General features: G+C 43.1%; 1 protein-coding gene across 8 annotated transcripts in view; it reads right to left on the bottom strand.

The window, feature by feature from the left end:
- Positions 1-25,882, bottom strand: part of AFF1 (AF4/FMR2 family member 1) — a 517,509-nt gene that overhangs the window by 74,697 nt on the left and 416,930 nt on the right. For all 8 annotated transcript variants that reach the window (XM_033962847.1, XM_033962828.1, XM_033962809.1 and 5 more), the window contains 3 exons: positions 25,581-25,618; positions 10,888-11,044; positions 5,029-5,925 (listed from right to left, as the gene is read on the bottom strand). In XM_033962847.1, the coding sequence (XP_033818738.1) occupies positions 5,029-5,925; positions 10,888-11,044; positions 25,581-25,618 (1,092 nt within the window). The remainder of the gene's footprint in view (positions 1-5,028; positions 5,926-10,887; positions 11,045-25,580; positions 25,619-25,882) is intronic.

Raw genomic sequence — 25,882 nt, forward strand, 5'->3', positions numbered from 1 at the left:
GTTTGGATCTTTCCTTTCAAACAGAGACCTTGCTAGATGTCAAATACAGCACAAGGTAACTTCACATGGACTTAGATGTGCAGGAAATGTGAATCTCCTCATACACCCACCATATAGTGCAAAAATGTGCAAAGGTCTGTTTTTTTCTTTCGATCACTACATAGCCTAATGCCACACAAGCAGCGCTGTTACAAACATATTCTGTAGGTCAATGCTAAGGATAACATAGTTTCCTTCCTTGAACCAGAAGGAGATAAACCACTGGAAGAGATCCCAAAACAACACACAAAGACCCACTCAGTGTGTGAACCAGTTGAGTGGAGTGGACTAACTGAGGGGTGGAAATGGGCCCGGAGTTTGCTCAGCAGAATTTCCCAGACCACCTCTTCCTCTCAACACATTGACACGCTGCCACCATCACCACTAGGAACACCTCACTGGGTAGGCCAGCTATGCTATAAACTTTATAAAACACATTATTATATTTTCTTATAAAGCACATATTTTAACTGAACTCTCTGACATCCTCAGCCTTTCCATTCACAAAAATAGAAGGAAGAAAAGTTCTCATTTCCTGCTGTCTCATGTCCCCGGCCTATACAATATTTTTTTTCTGCAGACCCTTCAAAAGTCTGACCAAATCCTCGTTTCACTTGCATTATAAAGTACTGAGGATGCCATCTCTCCCCAATCCCAGGTCCTAAAGTCTAAGACAGTAGCGCAAACTAATGCTGCCAGATACAGGGAAAAAATTTTTGATTCGATTCAGCCCTATTGAATTGGTTTTTCAATTCGATTTTCCTGCCCAGTTGGGTGATTTTTTTCAAAACTCCTGGTGGGTTTTATAGCTTTTTCACCCCCTTTGGCTTCTCCTAACCACACTGGCGCTGTGGTGTAAATAAAATAAAGAAACAAAAAGGACTTTTCCTCTCTCTGTTAAATCCTAGCTCACGTTTGCAGTCCAACACCAGCTCTGGCAGGATACACATTTCAAATCTGACATATTATAATCACAAAACAGAAAATAAAATTAATTTTTCTACCTTTTGTTGTCTGGTTATATTTCAAATCTTGTTGGTCCAAGGCTCTGGTTTTCTTCTGATAACTTGCTTGCCAGGGTCTCCTTCTTTCTGCATGCTAACCATCCATCTGCCAACTCTGTCCTCCCTTTCCATTTCCCTTCCCTTCCCAGGAAGTCTGGTATCTTTCCTTTTTTCATCTCCCTCCACAGATCCACCTTTTCTTAAATACCCTTTCATCCGGCATCTCTCCCTCCACCCCAGAGTCCACCATCTCTCCCTTTCTTTTCCTAATTACCCTCCTATCCAGTATCTCTATCCCTCCTCCACACAATCCCTTGTGTCCAATTTCTCTCCCTTTCTGTTCCTTCCCTCCCTAAATCCCATGGTCCATCATCTCTCTCCCTCTCCTCTATTTTCAGACCCATTATTTCTTCCCCCCCCCAAAGTTTGGCATATGCACGTCTCTTTAAACACCCCCTTCCCTCCGTGTACTTCTAAATCATGGTCCCCCCCAAAGGCCTGTCCCCCCTTAAAGGTCTGCCTGTCCCCCCTTGAAGGCCTGTCCCATCCCCTTGTAGGCCTGTCCCCCCCTTGAAGGCCTGCCTGCCTGTCCCCCCCTTGAAGGTCTGCACCCCCCGAAGGCCTGTCCCCCACTTGAAGGCCTGTCCCACCCCCTTGTAGCTTCTCCCCCCCTTGTAGGCCTGTCCCCCCTTGAAGGCCTGCCTGCCTTTCCCCCCCTTGAAGGCCTGTCCCCCCTTGAAGGCCTGCACCCCCCCGAAGGCCTGCACTCCCTTGAAGGTCTGCATCCCCCCGAAGGCCTGTCCCCCCCTTGAAGGCCTGTCCCACCCCCTTGTAGGCCTGTCCCCCCCTTGTAGGCCTGCCTGCCTGCCTTTCCCCCCCTTGAAGGCCTGTCTCCCCCTTGAAGGCCTGCACCCCCCCTTGAAGGCCTGCACTCCCTTGAAGGTCTGCACCCCCCCGAAGGCCTGTCCCCCCCTTGAAGGCCTGTCCCACCCCCTTGTAGGCCTGTCCCCCCCTTGTAGGCCTGTCCCCCCCCTTGAAGGCCTGCCTGCCTTTCCCCCCTTGAAGGCCTGCACCCCCTTGAAGGTCTGCACCCCCCCAAAGGCCTACACCCCCCCAAAGGCCTGCACCCCCCCTGAAGGCCTGCCTGCCCCCCCTTGAAGGCCTGCACCCCTTGAAGGTCTGCACCCCCCCCGAAGGCCTGTCCCCCCTTGAAGGCCTGCCTGCCTGCCTGTTACCCCCTCCCCCTTGAAAGCCTGCCTGCCTGCCCGCCCCACCCTGAAGGCCTGATGCCCCGACCCACCCCGAAGGACCGCTCGCCCCCCTGGCCTCCCCGCACCACCTATGAAGCAGCCGCAGCAGGATCGCGAAGTCAGCGTCAGCGATCCCTGCGCTGCTTCCTGCGCCACGGTCCTGCCCCTCCTCTGACGTCAGAGGAGGGGCGGGATCGCGGCGCAGGAAGCAGCGCCTAAGCAGCGCAGGGATCGCTGACGCTGACTTCGCGATCCTGCTGCGGGCTGCTTCACAGGTGGTGCAGGAAGGTCAGTGAGGCGAGCGGTCCTTCTGGGGTAGGGGGGGACTGAATGGCAAGGCCGGGAGCACCCCCTTAGGGCTGGCACCCGGGGCGCACCGCCCCCCCCGCCCCCCCCTTGGTACGCCACTGGAGATGTGAATATATGAATTGGGAACCAAGGAGCTGCTTTGCAAATATCATCAATGGGAGTGGAATGTAAGAAAGCTACTGATGCTGCCATAGCTCAGACTTTGTGTGTTGTAACATGCCCATCGAGCTGCAGCCCAGCCTGATCATAGCAAAAGGATATATAGGCCATTAATCATGAGGAAATAGTTTGTTTGGTCACAGGCAGGCCCAATCTGTTAAGGTCAAAGGAGGTTTAGTCCTTTGAATGTAGGTTTAGTACTTTGAATGTAGTAAGCCAAGGCACGCTTACAGTCCAATATGTGAATAGCTGTTTCTCCAGGATAAGAATGAGGCTTTGGGATGAATACTGGAAGCACAATGGATTAATTTAAGTGAAATTCTGTGACTACTTTGGGAAAGAATTTCAGATGAGTTCTAAGAGCCACTTTGTCATGATGGAATACTATTAAAGGTGGGTCGCAAATTAACGCTTTAAGTTCACTCGCTCTACGAGCAGAAATGACGGAGATCAAGAAGACTACTTTCCACGTGAGAAATTTTAGATGAGTAGATGCCATTGGCTCATCAGTGTGGAAAGGAATACATTAAGATTCCAAACAACTGGAGGGTTTCTGAGCAGAGGTTTGGAGTTAAAAAGCCCTTTCATGAACCAAGATACAATCAGATGAGTGTGAAGTTATAAAGTTTGCAGATGACACTAAACTCTGTAGCAGGGTTAAAACAATAGGGGAATGTGAAGAACTGCAAAGAGACCTGACAACATTGGAGGAGTGGGCGAATAAATGGCTGATGAACTTCAATATAGAGAAATGCAAGGTTATGCATATAGGGAAAAAGAATCCGATGTTCAGCTACAAAATGGGGGGGTTGGTATTGGGGGAAAGTAACCTTGAAAAGGATTTGGGAGTGTTGGTGGATACAACAATGAAACCAACGGCGCAATGCGCAGCGGTCTCAAAGAAAGCAAACAGAATGTTGGGTATTATTAAGAAGGGTATTAAAACAAGAACGAAGGAAGTCATCCTGCCGCTGTATCAGGTGATGGTGCGCCCGCACCTGGAGTACTGTGTCCAATATTGGTCACCGTACCTTAAGAAGGATATGGCAATACTTGAGAGGGTCCAGAGGAGAGCGACACGAATGATTAAGGGTATGGAAAACCTTTCATAAGCTGAAAGGTTAGAGAAACTGGGGCTCTTCTCCCTGGAAAAGCGGAGACTCAGAGGAGACATGATAGAGACTTACAAGATTATGAAAGGCATAGAGAGGGTGGAGAGGGACAGGTTCTTCAGCGTACTGGGAACTACAAAAACAAGACTGCACTCGGAAAAATTGAAAGGGGACAGGTTTAGAACCAATGCTAGAAAGTTCTTCTTCACCCAGAGGGTGGTGGATACCTGGAATGCGCTTCCAAAAGATGTAATAGGACAGACTACATTAAGGGGTTTCAAAGAGGGACTAGATAAATTCCTGAAGGATAATGGGATTGAAGGCTACAGATAAAGGAGGACACAGGAGCAAAAAAAAAAAAAAAAAGGGTATAGATAAAAGGGAAAAAGGGGTTTCAGGATATAAAGGAGTAAGAATCAACGGGTTAGACAAAGATCACTCTGCAGGTCATGGACCTGATGGGCCACCGCGGGAGCGGACCGCTGGGCTCGATGGATCCTTGGTCTGACCCAGCGGAGGCAAATTCTTATGTTCTTATCTGATACTGGCCCTCATGTGGTAGAAGAAAGGACTGCATTATTTAAAGTTACAGAGGTTGAACTGCTGGGGTGGGGTTACAAGGAGGGTGCAAAATTTAAAATAGCTGTCTGTGCTTCCAGAATTTCAGCACTTTAAGCAATTGCCGAGCTTGCTTAATAGCAGAACTGACCCTGCAATCCAAGCATGAGGGAAGTGAATGAAAAGCTTTATGTTCTTAAATTACTAAGGTAACATTGATTTATGAATGCTTGTGGAAGACACATGAATAGAAAGTAGCCAAGTTCTTTGTAAGCAATATCTTCTCCTGCATCAACATAAGATAAATCCAAACATGCTACACACAAGCTTTTGATATTACATACTGTAGGTTCCCCCTTCAGATTTCCTCATGACAAAGAAATCACTACCTCTGGTTTATTCTTTTGCTGGTACACTAAACAGTATTAGACCTGACAAGTATTCAGATGCCCCAGAACTATGGTAATAGAGAAACCAGAACTTTGAAATAAAATTGAAATCTGAAGCTGAGAGTAAGTCAAAATAAAATCTAGAAAGAAAACTGCACAAGATAAAGCAGCCAAATTTTATGAAGTACAAATATTAGTTTGCTCTCACCTTCCTCTTTTTCTGAGGTTTGCTGGCACTTTCCATTCTTTTATTCACCGACTCATGCTTTCTCTTACTGGAATCCTCAACACTTTCCACCTTCTTAGGAAAACATCCTTTTTTTGATTGTTTTGGAATCCTTGAAAGAAGAGACAAGTCTATTTTCACAACAAGAGACTGAGGAAGCCGATTTTCCCTTACTGGTAACACAGACCTATTATCCTTGGTGAGTAATGGCACACTCTTCCTATGGAAGACCTCAGCAGTAGATTTACTGCTCGTAGTCCTAATTTTGGGTAAGCTCTGGCTGTGAATTTGGGGACTTTGGGAGTGTTCTGCATGGCTGTGGGCCACATGGCCCTTCTCACGTTCAGCATTCTTGGCTATCTGATGAGAGCTCTCATGCTTTTTCTTTTCAGGGGGTAGGGACTCTGGCAGTTTTGGATCCTTCTTGACACTAGATTTTGGCTTTCCTTTCGTTTTCACTTTTGGTTTCTCTCTTGAAGGTTGCTCTTTAGCACTGTATGGACCAGGTTGGCTTTCTATTTTCAGTCCACCTTTTGGCTCCTCTTTCACTGAAGCCTGTCCAGATTTTCTGGGCTGCTTTGTACCGACAGTTTGCCTTGGAGGTGCTCCATCACAACGTGGTGGTGACTTTTGACAGTTTCTTTTGCTCTCGTGCCCCTCCTGAGAAGTCCTTGGTGCTTTGCTAGAAAGTTTGGGATAAGACTCCTTAGTGTCCAAGGGCTCATGGGAGCAACTGCTGTCCTTCCCATGGCCTTTGCTCTCCTGGTGCGTGTGTGGTTCATGAATCAAATCACTTTGGATTTCCACTGGAGCAGTTGGTTGGCTCACCTTGTTCAGCCAGCTGCCCAACTGCCATTTATTCGCTGTAGGTGGATCAGGCTGAATAAAAGATAAATAAATAAATGATAGATCAACTTCAAATAAATAATTCTCTTCTAGAATTGATCTTCAGAGTGCTTGCAAGAAACACATCAGCCCATGCAATTTAAATTGTGCTGAAATATACCAATAGCTCATCAATTTAACCACCCTATCTTCAGCAATGGCCAGTCAGGGAGGAACTGGAGGGGGAGAGGGAAAGGGGCCTGCTGTGGGGGAGGGGTGTGCTGGGAGGCAGACAGCTTTGCTTGGAGGGGAAGACAGAAGGGGGGCCACGGAGAGACAATCAGGGAGGAACTGGAGGGGGAGAGGGAAAGGAGGCTGTTTTGGGGGGAGGGGTGTGTTGGGAGACAGACCGCTTTGCTTGGGGGAGGGGAGACAGAAGGGGGCCACGGAGAGACAGTCAGGGAGGAACTAGAGGGGGAGAGGGAAAGGGGGCTGCTTTCTAGCACCCGTTAATGTAACGGGCTTTAACACTAGTGAGTATATAAAGAGCCAAGAATGTTTAATGATGGAATCAAATTTAATACACAATGGGTATCCATTCTGAACAAATGTTCACTTGATTTAATGGTATTTATTATAGATTATAATTTAACTGCAGATCATACTCAATTATCCAGAGCGATTGCATAACCTGTTTGCTGAACCGGAATGATGGGCGGGGCTGAATTGGCTGGATTTTGTCTATAAAGATGATACTACCTCAATTATTGTATGCTTTCTTGGCCCTTCCCATTGTTATGCCAAATGGTTTTTCGCCAATTATTGCGCAAAATGTTTGCTTACATTTGAAGAACGAAGCCACCTAGGGTTCGTCGTACAATTTTGTATCAGCCTAAATTGGAGGGGGGGGAATGGGGATACCAAATTTTTATCTGTATTATAAAGCAACACTCCTGCAGAAGGTAGTAATGTGGGTAATTTACAAGGACCGCCCAAGGATACATATTGAACAGAGCTTTCTTCCCAGGAATTCTCTCTGGAAGTTGCCATGGACCCCTAGCATAGCATTTGCAGGCAGCAATGAAAATATCCAATCCATTCTTATAGGCAATACTTAGAGTTTGGTATGCATTTCGAAAACAAATGTTCCCAGAATGCTTGTACTTTTCTCAAAATGGCAATAGCGGCTCTTCCAGCTTCTCTGGGTAGCGAGAAAGTGATTAGCCTTAATTGGGAAAAGGCACAAATGCACCTCCCTTTAATGTTTTACAAGAGGAATATGGGTTGGAATGGCAAGATTCTTTTCTATATGCCCACTTGCATACTTTTTTTTTTTTTTTAAGCTGTCCTTGGGGGAGACTTGGTTAGAACAGACATTGTGGGCAGGGGACAGGAGGGGAGGAGTCGCCCAGGTATATTGAGAGTTGTTGAAAACAGAATCCCCAGGGATCCCTATCAAGCAAAGTGGGGGGCAAATGTTACCTAGTTGGAACTCCATATACACAAGCTTATTTAAATTGACATTATCCATCAATTATATTAAGAATGGTTATAAAATGTACTACAGATGGTACTACACCCCTGAGAGAGTGCATAAAAATTTTGCAGTGGGCAATGACCATTGCTGGTGAAATTTTGGAGAGAGGGGGGGGTTATACACATTTGGTACAGATTTACTGACCCTAAGGTACAGATTTACTGGCAGCAGGTGGGTTGTTTTCTGGTATGGATATTACAAAAACACTGTTTTCTATTAATGGAATGTTGTCTGCTGAATGTGAAGGCTCCAAGTTTGGTGCTACCTGAGCAGAAGCTGGCAGGGTGTACTTTCATGGCTGCAAGGTTGGCGTTAGCACAGTGTTGGCCTACGGATAAAGTACCTGCTCTTGGAGAAGTTTATACTAGATTGGATTATCTTCAGCTGATATCCAAGTTAACAGCTTTGAGACACCATACTCCACCAGCTTACTATAAGGTCTGGGACCATTATGTACAGTGGAGGAAGCAATCTGAAAAGACTTTAAATGGATAGTTAGCATATACACTGTATGTTTGCTTGAAGTATGATCCAGAACAATTTCTCTAAGGGAGGAGTGGAAAGAATGAGGGATGGGGAGGTGTAATGATTATAAAACCACAGAGTTGCCTTAGCATATCAATGTTCTTATATTGAATATTGGATAGTATGTTACATGTACAAGTGGCAATAAGTTATATCTTTGCTATGGTTCTCTGAATAAAGAAAAAAAAAACAACAGAACAATCCGAGGCTTGTGTGTATAGGATCAGATGGTTTGTGGGGCGGGGCGGGTGGGGACCGAGCTTGTGGGTTTGGGGTGAGGACAGGGACCTAGCTCGCAGGGATGGGGACCAAGCTCACGGGACGAGGGACGGGGACAATTTTTTGTCTCATGTCATTCTCTATCACAGACTGAAGAATGCCACAATCAGTATCACAAGAAAAGTACTAACACTTGATTTAATGTCCCAGAATAGGGTTTTTTTGTGTGCATGTGTGTAGGCTTTGATGAAGTGCTACAGTTTTGCTGTGCATACCATGGAAGAATAAAACAATCAGAATACATTTTTGTGTCTATTAATGTACTCAGTGTAAAAGATAAATGAAGGAGGAGAACGACTCAATATCTGGGAATACAGAATTACACAAACGTTTATCCCTTCCCTTAGAAACCTCTCAAACCACCACCAGATCATAATGCAGCATCATAATTCAGTCTCTCAAAATATCTATCCTGTCTGCTCCAGAAGTGGAGACTGCAATCAGGGTAATGCAGAAGGGAAAAGAGGAAATCACACTGATTTGGTCTTTTAAAAAGCCAGGATTCAGCTAGAGCTGGATAGGAAGGTTATACCACGAAGAAAGGGGAAGGAAAGGAAAGGAATTTTGGATTCAGCTCACAACTTTTTTCAGTAGTCCTACTCTAATCCCATATATCCATGCACTATCTCCTGTTATCCAAGAGAGCTGCATTAATTATGCTCAACTAAAACGGAATCACTATTTACCATCCTAAATGTTTAAGTAGCAATGTCCACCACAGAAGTGAAACAGGAGCGGAGAGGGGGGTTGTTTAGAAAAACAACAGATCAAATTTGTGCAGAATTCTAGACAAACAGACATGGTTGTGTCAGGTTTCTGTTTAAGCAATAAATCCTGTGTGTGCCATACTGCTGTTTCATCTCTGTCTGTCTTGGACTCTCTGCACCAGGCTAATCTGAAAAAAAGTAGCAATTACATTTAAAATACTCTGTTCACTGCTTCAACTACAGATAGACCTTAGAGCAATTTATTCCCATATCATCATAGTTCCTTCCGGAACATTTAAAAACATGAAACAGGCTTCAGACCAATTTACTGAATTTGTTTCCATATGATCACAATACACTTAGTTAACAAGGAACACACTGATCTGCCATATTTAAAGAACATCTAATCAGTTCTTGATTAGATGTTTACTATCAGCCTGTTTACTGAATCTTAACAAAAACGGCAGAAGCTGCATTTCTCAGCAGAATGTACAATCCTTACTCTAAGCAGGGTACAAGGTGAACAGGGAGAGAAACAGCTACTGTGTAGAAGGTGAGGTTCTTCTGTGCCTTAAATAAGCCTGGGGAGGGCCAGCTTATTAACCTGGACAGGTGAATTTTGGTGAAATGAGCAAACATGAAATTAAAAAAAAATTCAGTCATTACACTTTCTCACATTGCACAGGATTCACTAGTTAGAAAAACCTGTTGATAGAGAGGGCCTAATCCAAAAGCAGGTGAGAATGTGTTATTAATGGTTGTACATAAATATATGAAACCAGAAAATATTGGATAAGCCAGAATATAATAATCAGAGAGGCAAAAGCAAAAGTTGGGAATTTAACATATTGATTTCACATGTGCTATGTGCTTGAAGGAAAAGGAAGGCAAGCTAGAACATTAGTGTGATTGATAAGCGCCACAGCAAATTTACCCCCGATGGCAAAGCTTAAGTTTCATAAGGTTTCTTTGTTCAGATGTATGTCCAGTCTGGACTAGACTGGTCCTCAGGGAAGTTATGGCAGACAGGAGTTGGCCTCTGACCTGGTTGCCTTACATTCCAAGGGGCCCTGATTTTGCAGTGAGAAAGAATAATAATTGTATAGATCCAGAATTAAGTTTTAGTAAGTCAGTAAGTCATTAAAACTATACAATAGGAATTTACTTATGTAGCTATAGATAACAAGTGTAGATTAGAATATATTTTACTTTGAATTCATATATTTGAAATCTGAAGAAATTCTGAGAGGACTACATCTGGGATTTAACCTCTAACCTTAAGCAACTTTTTCTACTCTGTGAAATTCTGATGGGAGGGGCAGTTAATCCCTCCTTCTCCTCCAGTTTCAGTTAGACAACAGGACATGAATTTCTCAGTACAGAGATGCAGGCTGATTGTAACAGGAAGGGATTTAAAAGCTGTATGTGTGCATTAGTTTTGTGAGTATATTACAATATGTCTTTGTATTTCTTCTTTATAAAACATGTAAGCTTAGTATAAGAATGTAGCTTTTTAGGTATAAGAATGTAATTTTTAGGAATGCTTTTGTGACTCGCCCATATGAAGGTATAGAAGCAAGCCTTATATGGAAGCAAATAATTTGGACCAGTTAGATTTTAGCGAAGGAACGTCGTCATTTAGGGTATATATGGATGTGTAACTCATAAAAAATTGGGATTATTTGCTAGTAAGGCCAGCTTTTGGCTTCTGTAATAATTCCCATGATGCAAATAACCTTATGATAAATAATTTTTGATAATTAATAAACAATAATTTTTCTTTTGGAAAACATTTGCGTCATTCCATTATTCCTGCACACCTAAAGCAAAGCTAGCTGCTCAAGTGGCAACCCAGATGGGACTGCCACTTTAGAGTGCACTTGTGTCAAATTACCCTGCTTAATGGTCAGCCTGATAACCAACCTGTCACACCTTTACCACATGCAAGTCACCAAGCTAAAAGCACACCTCAGGTGTAGATGTCCTCAGGGGCTCATGCACCTCACTTTCACTGGAGCTGCTTTCACTTTCAGAACCTGAAGAGCTGTCTGAGTCACTGGTGCTCTCCGAATCCGCACACACGGAATGTGCTGAAGCCACGCTGTTAGGCAGAGACTGAGGGACACTGCAGGGTGACAAGACAAGTGAATTAGAAAGCAACATATATTTTTTTCCCTTCTTTGCAAAAAGACGCATAAGCAGACAAAAAAATCATTAGAAAAAAAGCCCTACATCTAGGACACAGGATCTTAACTAGTGATTTATTTATTTCAAAAAATTTATATTCTGAATATAACCTAAGCAGATTACAGCATTTATATACATAAATCCAATTATTACTATGTTATTACATCACAGACAAACAATTCTTTACAAATATTGTATCATAAATGACAGGGAAAAATAGCTAAGTCTGTCAAATCTACAGGAATACTCTAACACAGCGGTTCCCAAACTTTTTGTGTTCACGGTTCACTTACCCTCTCTTTTACAAATAATAATAATAATAATAACAACAGTTTATATACCGCAGGACCGTGAAGTTCTATGCGGTTTACAATGATTAAAAGGTATTACAGATTGAGTGGAATAAACAAAGATCAGAGTTAGTGATTAACAGTTCTAAAGATCATTTATTGAGGACTAAGATTGTGTAGGTCAGGTACCTAAGTACTTCAGGAACAGGTTTGTTTTTAGGCGTTTCCTGAATTCCCTATAAGTGGTAGGCACGAGCAGTTATTCCAGGTCTTTACCCCATAATGCTGCTTGATGTGAGAATAGATGTTGGTGATGACTTTTAAATTTACAACCTCTAACAGGTGGAGAAACAAAGTTCGGATGTGAGGTTCTCCTGAATCTGTTGGTTGGCTGAAGGAGAAAAGGTCTGTTATATATTTAGGGGCTAAGCAGTAAAGTGCCTTGAAACAAAAACAACCAAACTTGAAATTCACACGTGCCTCCATTGGCAGCCAGTGCAGAAGTCGATAGGAAGGTGTCACGTGATCAAACTTCTTCAGTCCACAAAGTAACTTAACCGCTGCGTTTTCTACCAGTTGCAATCGCTGCATGTTCTTCTGGGAGAGTGCCATGTAGGCGATGTTACAATAATCGAGTTGACTTAGTATGAGGGATTGTATCAGAATTCTAAATGATGAGACATCGAAGTAAGCTCTGGACCGAAGCTTCCAGAGGGTGAGAAAGATCTTTCTAATCAGGGAGTCTACCTGGTCTTTCATGGTCAGGCTCTGGTCCAGTGTTACTCCCAATATCTTCATGGTTGGTTGAATGAGATAACTAAGGTTATTGATGCACAATGATGCTTTAGTGTCAAGTGGGCGTGGTGATGCTATAAAGAGTTTTTTCTCTGAATTTAGCTTTAGTCTGAATTCAGTCATCCATTGCTCCATCCAATGTAGTATTTCTGTTGCTTTGGGGGTGACTTCCGAGACGGAGGTAGTAAATGGGATAATTATTGTGAAGTCATCAGCGTAGCTAAATAGTTTTATCCCCAGCTGGGACAATTGCACACCCAATGAGGACATGTAAACATTGAAGAGCAGTGGGGATAATGGTGATCCCTGTGTCATGCCAGATGAATTGCTCCATGTATCAGAGAGATCGTAATTAAAACGGACTTGGTAGGTGCGTGATATAAGGAAATCTCAAAACCAGTTTAATACCTCTCCTCTGATTCCAATCGCGTCTAAGCATTGTAATACTTTCTCATGGCCCACCAAGTCGAAGGCAGAGCTCATGTCAAATTGCATGATCAGGGCGTTGAGGCCCTTACTAAACAAGTAGCGCAAATTTCCAGGATAGCCACAATTACTGTCTCAGTGCTAAACAGAGGCCTAAAACCAGATTGACTTTCGTGCAAGAGAGAGAACTGGTCGAGATATTCTATCAGTTGGGTGTGTACCACTCCTTCCATGATTTTTACAATGAATGCAATGGTGCGCTATGCTTTTTAGCGCACGCTAAACACATGCTAAATGCTAATGTGTGCATGTTATCCTATGGATGCATTAGCAGTTAGCACACGCATTGATTTAGCGCACGCTAAACACGCGCTAAACCGCTTAGCGTATCTTTATAAAAGAGGGTTAATATTTCAAAATTTTTCCACGGCTCTCCAGGTCAAACGATAGTTCTGTAATCTAATAAATACCTGATAGTTGATAGCTTGAGACGATTATTAATTTAAAAAAATTAAAACTTATCATAAAGGTTATCACAATAATCTTCAATTATTTATCTGATAAAAATTCAACGACTATAAAAAAGTAATCACAAAAACTACTGAGAACTAGTGAGATGGATGAGCTTGCTTTTCATTACAAATCTTCTCAAACCTCGGAACCATATTTGATACGGCCAGTCTCATTTCTTGTTCCACATTGATTTTTGCTCGGTATTAACTTTTTATCACAGCGAGCGCCGAAAACCCAACCTTGCATAAATAGGATGTTACAAACGGAATTAAGATTCTCTGTGCTCTACTGCTTAACAGTGGATATTCATTTCTTACTGAACACCAAAATGTAGTAATATCCATGCTGCTAAATCATGTCTTGAGTGTATTGTCGCAAGACAGCTCAATGAGCTTTTCTTCTTCAGAAGTAGACAGCTGGAGGTTTGTCTCTGAAGGAATCCTGAATCCAGGCGAATTTCATGGGATCATCTTCTTGAAAATATTTTCAAACCATCTGACACTTTGTGATAGGTGATCTTCAAAAACTGATTTTATATTGCCAGACAAAACAACTTCATTGGAGATCATGAACTGCTGCAAAAGAAGAAAATCTTTGCCACCATCTTCATGCATTTTTCTCCACCATAAGATAATTTTTTTATGAAAGCTGAAATTTTCTTGATCAATTTCACAATGTGCTGTTGTTGCCTCCTTGCAAGGAGAGATTCAGCGTATTTAAATTTTCAAAAATATCACACAAGCATGCCCGTTTCATTAAAAACTTTGTCTCTACAAAATTTTTGGCATACTCGTGTTTTTCTTCTTCAAGAAAAATGTAGAGTTCTCGTCGTTATTGAAATATAACGGGCCAACATATTGACACAAGAAAGCCAGTGTGAGTGGCAGTATTATAACAAAGACGTGTATTTCCATTTCTTCACACAATTTTTTGAAAATTCTTGCTTTTACTGGGCGAGTTTTTATAAAGTTTATCACATTCACCATATGTTCTAGGACCAAATTCAATGTAGGACTCAAATGCTTTGATGCTAGTACTTCTCTATGTATTATGCAATGGGTCCACATTGCTGCCAGAGCTTTCTTTCAAATAAGTGCTTGTAATCCTCCATAATAGCCTGACATCAAATGACCACCATCCGTACAGACCCCAATACACTTTGTCCACTCTATATTATTTTCAGTCATAAATATATTTAGTAGCTCAAACAAGTCCTGAGCCTTTGCAATTGCAGCTATTTATTTTACAAAAAAAAGGTTCTTCCACAATGGCATTTTAAGAACATAAGAACATAAGCAGTGCCTCCGCCGGGTCAGACCACAGGTCCATCCTGCCCAGCAGTCCGCTCCCGCGGCGGCCCAAACAGGTCAAGACCTGTCTGAATCCCCAGAGGGGGTCCTCTTGCCACCCTGGTTTCACATTTAAGTCCTAGCTTCCCATCAAAGTCCATTTTCATCTGCATAGTGTTTTCCCCACGGTGATTACATTCACACGATAACAGAAAACAAACTGTTTTACTGGACATAAACATAAGACGGCAACTAACGAATAACCTGAAGATTCAGTTGTAGTATTTTTATTTCTATATACTTTTTAATTTCTTAAGGTTGTAAAAGATGTCTAATATAAGAATAATCTGCGGCTCCCCTGGGAGAAGCGGCTCACAGTTTGGGAACCGCTACTCTAACAAATGATGCCTGCGTGTTCCCATTTGAACTGCTTAATTCCTGTCTTTGGTTTAGCTTCTTCTATTTTTTTCCCCCCTTAGGGTAAGGAAAGGCAAGTTCAGAGATTACCCACTGGGGTTGAACCCTACTGACTGCAGCCCAAAGGATAAGCATGAGATCAGATGCAGGACTCTAGTCTGGAGCTGATAACAGAGCCGAGCGATAGGACCTCTCTGCTCTGGCTGGTGATTCATATATCTGCACAGCAACAGGCAGATGACTCCAATGTGTGCTGCCAGGAGCTTTGTGCAAGTGACAGCTTGAAGACTAGGAAGACGGAGGCATATAGGCTTGGGAGTTAAACTGCTGGGGAGCAAGGAGGTACTTATTGCGTTAGAAGTGGATCACAGGTCATTCTATTCAATCACTATTTTCTCCTTACAAGAAGAAGGTGGTATGGGGTTCTCTGCAGGTAAATTAATCAAGTATAAAGTCTTCCCATCTTAGGAGATAGGCAGAAAAAATTTTATTTGAATAAATACATACATATTTTTCACATGTTGCTGTCTGAAAAGTACAACTCAAAATATGTTAATAATCTTAATATTAGAGATCTTCAAAATAGCTCTAGGATGCATATGCACTTTGCACTCGTTTACTTCCTATAGCTCGTTACCACAGGCAGAACAGTACCGAAGGTTAAAAAAAGAAAAAAAGCCCTCAGATCTAGCTGACAAACACAAAATGTTAAGTGGAAGAGATATATATCCAGGACACACTATTAAGGAACACCAAAAGAATTCAGTGACTTCCTATCCCTATTCAACTCAGATCAAACTAGTGACCTTTCATCTTTTGGATATATGTAATTTAGTTTAATCTTTTTTTTTTTTAATATTCTGCTTAACTCTGGAGGTCAAGAAGAATTGCAATAAATATAAAATCAAAGGTAGCACAGTCAATATAAAATTTAATTTTAAAACACACAAAATACATATTTGGGCCAAGTCCTTTTAGGCACCCAGTAGCCACACATTAAAAGACTATTCTATAACAGCATCTAGCTTTGGTGCTCCTCATATTTAACTATAAGTAGAATCACTAGCCATATAGACCTGGTATAACCAGGAACATCTAAATGCTTCAACAGTGCACAAAATATAGCATGTTATAAAAGACAGGGGAGGGACAAGGGAGATATGATTCAGACATTCAAATACTTGAAAGGTATTAATGTAGAACAAAATCTTTTCCAGAGAAAGGAAAATGGTAAAATCAGAGGACATAATTTGAGGTTGAGGGTTAGGAGACTCAAGAGCAATGTAAGGAAATTCTTCTTTATGGAGAGGGTGGTGGATGTCTGGAATGCGCTCGCGAGAGAGGTGGTGGAGAGGAAAACGGTGATGGAGTTCAAAAAAGCGTGGGATGAACACAGATGATCTAGAACAGTGATGGCTAACCTTTTTGAGCCCGAGTGCCCAAACTGCCGCACAAAACCAAAGAATTTCCTCAAAGTGCCAGCACGTCAATTAAACCTTAATAACAAGATTTTAGTATCTAAAAACTCTTTATAAAGTTGCCTGAACTATGTAACATCATTTTTAAAGGTTGGAATCTTTGTATTGTCAGAGAATCAATTTGATTCACAATCCTTTAGTTTTCATTTCAATTTATTGGCAATTTATAATGTTTTAATGATTTCATTCATGGGCCGAATACACACATACTTTTCTCTGTCGCCGCACTCTTTGAACAAAAGATTTGTAAGCCTGCAACCACGTCAAGGTAGACTCTTTCAGCAGCTCCCCTCCCTCCCCCTTACCTTTGTGGCCAAGTCAAAATGATCTACCAACAATAAAATTTTAAAAACACAAAGCACGCTGTACGCAGAGAAAATGTTAATTATCATTTATATTCCGCGGGTTTTCAAAGAGGTCAAGGCAGATGACTTTATGCAATGTCACCTCAGTAACAACTATACAAAAATAGACAAATATTCCCCCTCCCTTTTTACTAAACCGCGATAGCGGTTTTTAGCGCAGGGACCTGTGCTGAATGCCCCACGCTGCTCTTGAAGCTCATAGGCTCCCTGAGCTAAAAAACGCTATAGCGGTTTAGTAAAAGGGGGCCATAGTGCAAAATATAGACAGCATATATAAATTCTCAAAACGGACACATTTTGATCACTAAATTGAAAATAAAATCATTTTCCTACCTTTGGTAATTTCATCAGTCTCTGGTTGCACTTTATTCTTCTGACTGTGTATCCAATATTTCTTCCCTTTTTTCAGCCTCCTGTATGCTTTCTCTCCTCCAGACCTCATTACCTCCCCAAACTTTTTCTTTGTTTCACCCTGCCCCCCCCTTCTTTCTTTTTCTCTCTCTCCATACCCCCTTTCATTCTGTATGTCTGTCTTTCTCTCTCTCTCCGTGCCCCATGTTTCTTTGTTTCACCCAGCCCTCTTTCTTTTTTTTTTTTTTTGGCTCCCTGTCCCCCCCTTTCTTTCTTTCTCCTTGCCCTCCCCTATGCCACCACCATTGGGAAAATGCTGCCACCGCCACTGGGGAATAGGCTGCCACTGCCGCTATTGGGAACAGGCCGGCGCCAAGTTCGCCCTGCTTCTCTTCCCCACGGGGCCGACCAACTCTCGCCACTCGACGTCAATTCTAACATCGGAGAGGACGTTCTGGGCCAGCCAGGCAGCGATTGGCTGGCCCAGAACATCCTCTCCGACATCAGAATTGACGCGGGTGGCGAGAGTTGGTCGGCCCCACAGGGAAAAGCAGGGAGAAATTGGCACCGGCCTGTTCCCAATGGCGGCGGTGGCACTCAAGTGGCTAAAGAGACGCAGTTTGCCAGCCTAGGGAGAACACTGGAGGGTGGCCAGCTGTGCACCCCCTTGGGGCGTAAAACCGGGGCAGACCGCCCCCACCCCCACCTTGGTATGCCACTGTCTGTACCTCACTCCCTCCCTATGACCAAAAATTCTCCTTTCTTCTATTCCCCGTGTACACAACCATCTCCCTCCCTTCCTCTCTCCCAAGTCCTTGCCTTCTGTGTCCAAAAACCCATTCCCTCCCCCATCTCAGCATCTATTTCCCTCCTTTCCTCTCTCCCAAGTTCATGCTTTCTGTGTTCAAAAACCCATTCCCTCCCCCACCTCAGCATCTCTTTCCCTCCTTTCCTCTCTCCCAAGTTCATGCCTTCTGTGTCCAAAAACCCATTCCCTCCCCCACCTCAGCATCTCTTTCCCTCCCTTCCTTTCTCCCAAGTTCATGCCTTGTGTCCAAAACGCACTCCCTCCCCCTTTTGTGTTCCCCGTTTGTCTCCCAGCCCATCTTAGCAACTTTCTCAGCAAAATGTAGCTCGAGCCACGTAGGCTTGTCTTCTATTTCCTGCCTGTCCCGCCGCGCACACATAGCTGATCGGAAATCTTCCCCGACTTCAGCGCTGACGTCGGAGGGCGGGCTTTGCTTAAGCCCTCCCTCCGACGTCAGCACTGACGTCGGGGAAGATTTCCGATCGGCTGTGTGAGCGGCAGGGCAGTCGGAGTAGAAGATGAGCCTCGCGGCTCTAGTTATATTTAACCCCGCGGGTCCCCCATCGTCCCCGTTCAGCTCTCTCTCCTGTGCACCCCTGGTAGTACTGCCCTGATGGTGGCCCTGCGCGTGCCACCTGCAAGGCCTTCGCGTGCCACAGTTGGCACGCGTGCCATAGGTTCGCCATCGCTGATCTAGAATCAGAAAATAATAGTAAATATTGAAGAACTAAGGCCAGTACTGGGCAGACTTGCACGGTCTGTGTCTGTATATGGCCGTTTGGGGGAGGGTAAGCTGGGGAGGGCTTCAATGGCTGGAAGGGTGTAGATGGATTGGAATGAGCTTTGACGGAGACTTCAGTAGTTGGAACCTAAAAACAGTACCGGGCAGAGCTTTAGATTCTTGCCCAGAAATAGCTAAGAAGAAGAAGAACCCCCCCCCCCCTCCACCCCCAGCAACAAACGTTTAGATTGAATCAGGTTGGGCAGACTAGGTGGACTATTTGGGTCTTTATCTGCCATCATCTACTATGTTAATATGTCCATATCCTGCGCATACTCTGTCAAAGTGGATGGCTCCCTTGCATTTACACACAATGCCATTTACATATGTCTTTACAGAATAGCAATTATATGTGTAAACATTCTTTTTGGTGTATTTTACATGTGCAAAGAACATAAGAAATGCCTCTGCTAGGTCAGACCAGAGGTATATCACGCCCAGCAGTCCGCTAGCGCGGCATCCCAACAGGTCCAGGACCTGTGTAGTAGTCCTCTATCTGTACACCTCTATCCCCTTTTCCTTCAGAAAATTGTCCAATCCCTTCTTGAACCCTAATACCGTACTCTGTCCTATCATTCCCTCTGGAAGCGCATTCCAGGTGTCCACCACCCTTTGGGTGAAGAAAAACTTCCTAGCATTGGTTTTGAATCTGTCCCCTTCCATCTTTTCCGAATGCCCTCTTGTTCTTGTGGTTTTCGAAAGTTTGAAGAATCTGTCCCTCTCTACTTTCTCTATGCCCTTCAGGAAAATGCAACCTTGAACACCTTGTTATAGAACTGCATTTAATATATGCAGAGCCCACCGTAAAGCAGTGAATATTGTGAGCAGCAAAAAATAGTCAATTTTTATTTCGCAAAATAAAATTTAAAAAAAATGAAAAAAAACTTTAAATTAAAAAAAATATATACAAACACAATAGTTATTAAAAACAAACATTCAGATAAATGGATACACCTCTCTTCATATAGTCCATTGCTCTGAGGATGAAAAGTAGTTAAAAACACAACAAAAAAACCCAACCAAACAAAATGTATACCCCAAAATAGCCAAACAAGAGGCTACAGGATCATTTCACATCATAGAACTCAAATCATATTACACCTGGCCCAAATGTTTCTCAAAGTGCTAAGTTTTCAGCCTCCTTCAGAAAAGCATTTAATTGAATGATACTCTCCACTCCAAAGATAATTCATAACAAAGAAAAGCAGCTTTTTATTGCAGGAATGTTTCGCAGGTTTACAATCTTTTTCAAGGAATCATTAACCTACACAATCAGTTCCTGAATGTAACTCATGCTGAGGAATATAAAACTCTATATTCCTTACTCCAAGTAGTCCGATGCTAGACCCTAGAGCAGGGGCATCCAACCTCGGCCCTCACCCGGTTGGGTTTTCAGGATTTCCCAAATGAATATGCATGAGATCTATTTGCGTACAATGGAAGCAGTGCATGCAGATCTCATGCAAATTCACTGGGGAAATTCTGAAAACCCAACTGGATTGCGGCCCTTGAGGTTCAACATTGGATAATCCTGCCCTAGAGTATTTTAAAAGCAGTGTATTTTTTTTCTAGCAAAAAAGGTGCTGGTACTCAAATACCAGACCATTCCTTCAGGAATGGGATGATCACTGAGGGACCCACAACCAGCAAGAGAATCCATGAAAAGGCAGCAGCACTGTGTACAGAACATAAGAATTGCCACTGCTGGGTCAGACCAGTGGTCCATCATGCCCAGCAGTCTGCTCACGCGGTGGCCCTCTGGTCAAAGACCAGCGCCCTAACTGAGACTAGCCCTACTAGCTGTTATTGTGTTCTTTTTCCTATGTGCTCATCTCCATTAACATGTATTCAGTCCTACATGCAGTACTTAGGAATTATCTCACTGTTATGTTCATTCTTTCAATAGGTTATTCTGCATATCTGCTATGTGTGAATTTGTACCTTTGTTACTATCCTTCCACCATGTATCTACTGAAAGTATTTGCTCTATGCAACAAATGTACTGTATCTCTAGTTGCTATACTCATATTGCCTTATCGGTTGTTCTGTCTATTTGCTATGTGCAAATTTGTTGCTATCCTGGGAGGACGGGCTAGAAAATCGACTAAATAAATAAATGTCCAACCATGGTCCAACCCAGCAAGGTTTCAGGGCTAGAGCCCCTTCATTAGGAACCGGACAAAGAAGAAAAGCCTCCCAAGGGTCGTAAGCAGGCCGGCAAGGCAAAAAGGCCCCTTTGATGATGATGGATGTCGGCTGGCCACTCAGTGTTGCCAATTTTGCTTTACTGTGAGCATTAGAACTGCTCATTTGAGTAGTTCTTCAGAGCTTACAATCCCACACTGAGGGCACTCGCTTTCACTATTTAAATATTTCTGAAAATTACGTTTACATTTATGCCTTATAAGCCAGGATCTTCACTTGACATGTAATATCTTAGGCACACCCTAACCTCCGTTATTCTGCCTTTTAAGAATTGAGTAATTTGAGGAGGGGAGGCATTTTTTGCTGCATAACATCACTAGGGCCTGCCTTAAATATAGTGATGGCTGCTAAGGGCCTGAGATGATATGTGTTTGTTTTTAGGTGTTGTTTTTAACCGCATTTTATCTATTGTTATAATAAACTTTGCCTGCATCATCATCTGCAGTTTTCTTTGTTTTGGTTTTGCCTTCGTACTCCTGACTGCAGACCCTTGTTAGTTCTCCCCTTTGTTGTTTGCTCTGCATCCTGGTAGGGACCATAGGCACCTGAGCCAATCAAGACATTAGGCTCCTTTTCGGGATACAACAGGAGGGGCTTATGGCCCAAATGGCTCAGATGCCTATGGCCTCACCCCCTTTCCTATCATACACAGGACAAGAAATAGGGTTAGGGTTACCAGATTTTAGACCATACTTTCACCAAAACCACTTTGCCTTAGTTGTACAACTGATGATACTACCACAACTGGACTACTGCAACTCCATCTACATGGGAATCAACACCACTCTGATTCACAAAATGCAACTCATCCAAAACACTGCTGTCAGACTAATCTTCAACCTGAGAAAATATGACTCGATTACAGACTTCATCAGGCAACTGAACTGGCTACCTATCCCATCACGAATAATCTTCAAAACTGCATGCATCATTCACCGTACACTTTACGGAAACTCCGCAGCTCCTCTCATCTAATTCTTCTCCAAGGCATGGTCTACTTCCCGCAGAACCCTCAACAGAATACTTCTAAATCTCCCTTCCACAAAAAATCTGCAATATAAACATATTTTCCACGCCATGCTCACCTTTCTAGGCGTAAAAACTTGGAATGACCTTACTGAAATGACCAGGACAGAGCCTAACTATACCATATTCCGGAAGAAACTGAAAACTCATCTATTTGACACTTAATCACCTGTATCCTCTCCTCCCCCTTCACCCCTTTCCCTCCCCCCTCCTATTTTCTTCTCCTACCCCTCCTCCCCCTTCTCCTTCCTCACCCCCCTCTTTAAGTTGTCTTGAGCCTACCTAGGTATGAGTGATGCAGAAATAGAAGATTAGATTAGATTTCCTCTTAAAAAAAAGGACACCTGGCCATGTCCTGTTATATCCCTCAGGCCTGCTCCCACACAAACCTTTGTGTCTCCTTCCCTGAGCTTGGGGTTGCATCTGGAGGGCTTCTCCATATGCGCGGATGTCGACGTAATGACACCACATGCATATGTGCATGTATCCGAGAAAGCGCAGAGGCTCTCCCAACGAAGCCCCAAGCTCAGGCCCTTCCAAAACTCGAACGAACTGCCAGGTTTTGGAAATTCCTCTGGGCACCTGGTCAGTCCTCTAAAAAGAGGACATGTCCGGGTTTTCTCAGACATCTGCTAACCCTAAATAGGGGAAAAACAGAGAAAAATCCAACAGGTCTGCAGTAAAAGGCAAACATCAAAAATAAAGAAAAGACTGCAGAGTGGAATGTACAAGGTGCAGGAATCTTTATTAAAGGTCTCTACAAAATTGTAATCCGTAAAAATGGCTCTCATATGCATGGAGTGCAGACCCAACACAGTCCGTGTTTCGGGGAAACACTCCTTCCTCAGGGGTTCGGGTTGTCCGATATTATCACATTTAGAGAGTCATGCAGATAACACCATTGTTGTATACAATAACAAAAATTTGTTAGTCAAAGACGAGAAGTTCTTCTCCCGGGTTAACACACTGTGGGTACTGCAACTGAAAGAGAAAGGGCTAAATAGGGGGCTCACTTGTATTTGGGCTTCTTGTCTAGTAATTTGAAAGGAAAATAGAAATTACTGTTTTTACTTTTTGTGACCCTTTATCCATGTATCTGCCTATCTCTCTACCTTTTTGCCTGTCTGTTCCAATATTTTGGTTATTCTGTCTTTCCTCCCTTCTCCTTGTATTTCTCATGTATCTTTCTGCTCCTTTATCCTATCTCCCAGCCAATGTTCCCTCTAAGCTGAGCGCATGAGCGATCGCTCACTATTTTCAGTGGTGTCGCTCATACGTTTTCTTGTGTCGCTAAGCTCGTGTCGCGGGCAGAGGTGAGAGGAAGCGGCGGCGGCAGTCTGCCCTGCTCACCTTAGTGTATTTTAAGTGGAAAGATTCAGTAGCGACTCCTCTCAAGATCCCCGACTGCATCGAACTTTCGACGCAGGTGGGGATTCATGAGAGGAGCCGCTGCCACGTCTTCAGTGGCGTACCAGGGGGGGCGTGGGGAGGGCGGTCCGCCCCGGGTGCAGCCTTAGGGGGGGTGCACAGCCGGCCAGGTCCGGGTCTGGCCGGCTGTGCACCCCCCTTAAGGCTGCCGTCTGAGAGGAAGTTCGAGCCAGCCAATCGCTGCCTGGCTGGGTGGAACTTCCTCTCCGATGGCAGAATTGACATCGGAGGAATGCTGGTTGGCCCGACGGTGGGAAGCAGGAGAGCTTGGGGCAGCCGCGGTGGTGGCTTTGGGGTCTGTTTCCCCCGATGGTGGCAGCAATGGCTTTGTGGAGGGTAGGGAGAAAGAAAGAAAGAAAGAAAGAAAGGAGGCAGGCAGGGAGACAGAAGGGAAACAGAAAAAAAGAAAGAAAGGGCAGGGAGAAAGGAAGAAAAAGTTGGGGGAGGGCATGAGGTCTGGAGGAGAGGAAGCATATAGGCTGAAAGAAAAGAAGAAAGATTGGATGCACAGTCAGAAGATGAAAGTGCAACCAGAGACTCATGAAATCACCAGACAAGGAAGGAAAAATGATTTTATTTTAAATTTAGTGATCAAAATGTGTCTGAATTTATATATGCTGTCTATATTTTGCACTATGGCCCCCCTTTTACTAAACCGCAATAGTGTTTTTTAGCGCAGGGAGCCTATGAGCGTCGAGAGCAGCGTTGGGCATTTAGCGCAATTCCCTGCGCTAAAAACTGCTATTGTGGTTTAATAAAAAGGAAGGGGGGGTTTATTTGTCTATTTTTGTATGGTTGTTACTGAGGTGACAATGCATAGAGTCATCTGCCTTGACCTCTTTGAAAAAAACCCAGAATAGGAATGATAATTAACATTTTCTCAGCCTATAGTGTGCTTTGTGTTTTTTAATTTTATTGTTGGTAGATCATTTTGACTTGGTCATTTTAAAGTAGCTCGCAAACCCAAAAAGTTTGGGCACTCCTGAGCTAGAGCATTGAAGCCGTGTATTTCTATTTTATCCCCCCTTTTACAAAACCGTGGAGTGTTTTTTAGCGCCAGCCGTGGTGGTAGCAGCTCTGATGCTCAGAATTCTATGAGCGTCAGGGCTGTTACTACTGTGGCTAAAATCCACACTACAGTTTTGTAAAAGGGGGAGGGGTTAGTTTGTGATGACATATTCCATACTAGGCGAAAGTGTTTTCTGTGTTCTGTGTGTTCGAAAGACATGGTTTTCTGTTAGGATTGACGGTGTAGGATTGATCTGTGCTGGTCTGGCTTGTTTAGTTTTACAATGGGTGTATTGATGTACTGCTCACTGCAATATGTAAGATGCTGCCTTTTCCTAGGTACTCATGTGTGACGTGTGGCTTGTTACTAAAAATCATGCTTTTCGTACAGATGGGGGGGGGGGGGTGCGCCAAAAAATGATGGGCCCCGGGTGTTACATATGCTAGGTACGTCACTGTATGTAAAGATACCAGAAAGCTGGCGAAACAAAAACTTTAAGTAAATTGTTATTCTTCTAAGTTTTCAGTATTTAACCCTCCCACAATCTCACGGGCACTCATTTCAAGTTTCAAGTTTATTGAGATTTTGATTTAAACGCAATATCAAATATTTTCAATGCGTATAACAAAAACATTTGAACAATAAACATACAAACATATCCATAGATGATTAAAATTACATAAGGAGTACAAGGATAAACTACATTTGTTTAAAAATGCATCCTCCGTGCCTGCTCATAAATTTGTGGAGTATGTAACTTGTCGCTCATGCATATTTTTTTTTGCACACAACTCATCAATCCTTAGAGGAACATTGCTCCCAGCATGTGTGCGCTTTTTTCTTTTCCATCTGTTATTCTGTTTTCCTATCCTCATTGCATATCTGCTCTTCTCTCTTTTTCCATTTTCTCTATCCCCTCATTCCATCCCCTCTGTTTCTCTGCTCTTCTCTATCAAATATCCTCATGTCTTTTTGTTCTTCTTTCTCCTGTGTCTCACCCAGATAATATTTATTTTGGTGTTCTCTTTCTTCCTTCCCTTCTTGCACATCTTTCCAGTTGTGTGTTTTCTTCTGCTCTCCATTCCACTATACCTCATACCACCCACCTTTCTGGTAGGCAATGTTTTAAAATCTAGGAAAGAACTGAAATACACAGAAGTAATGTGCAATCAAAACCATCTTCTTTCACAAAACAAAATTGTGCTAATCACAAACGTGAACTGTTGAGAAAATTGGGGAGCCGCATAAGACAAAGACCACCACTAGGATGTAGTTTTTAAACATGCACAGTACCTGGTTGGAGCAGATGAAGGTGGCAGTTTTTCAGAGACCTGTGCATTTAGAAAGAAAAAAATAGAAGAGATGCTTCCTTACAAATAGTCAATGACCAAGAAGCCTAAAGATTTATTATAGCACATAGCTTTGGTAATATAAGTTCTCTTAAGGCAGTGACAATTGCTATATTTTCCTTTGACCACTAATTTGAGGGAGAAGGAGCACTGCTTACTATATCTCTTTACTAAAAATCAAGAAACAAAATGCCTGTCTTCTCAGTGATATCAGAGAACACAAAAAATGATGATATATAGTGGCAG

This window comes from Geotrypetes seraphini, chromosome 1 (genome assembly GCF_902459505.1).
Source record: "Geotrypetes seraphini chromosome 1, aGeoSer1.1, whole genome shotgun sequence".
Classification (NCBI taxonomy): domain Eukaryota; kingdom Metazoa; phylum Chordata; class Amphibia; order Gymnophiona; family Dermophiidae; genus Geotrypetes; species Geotrypetes seraphini.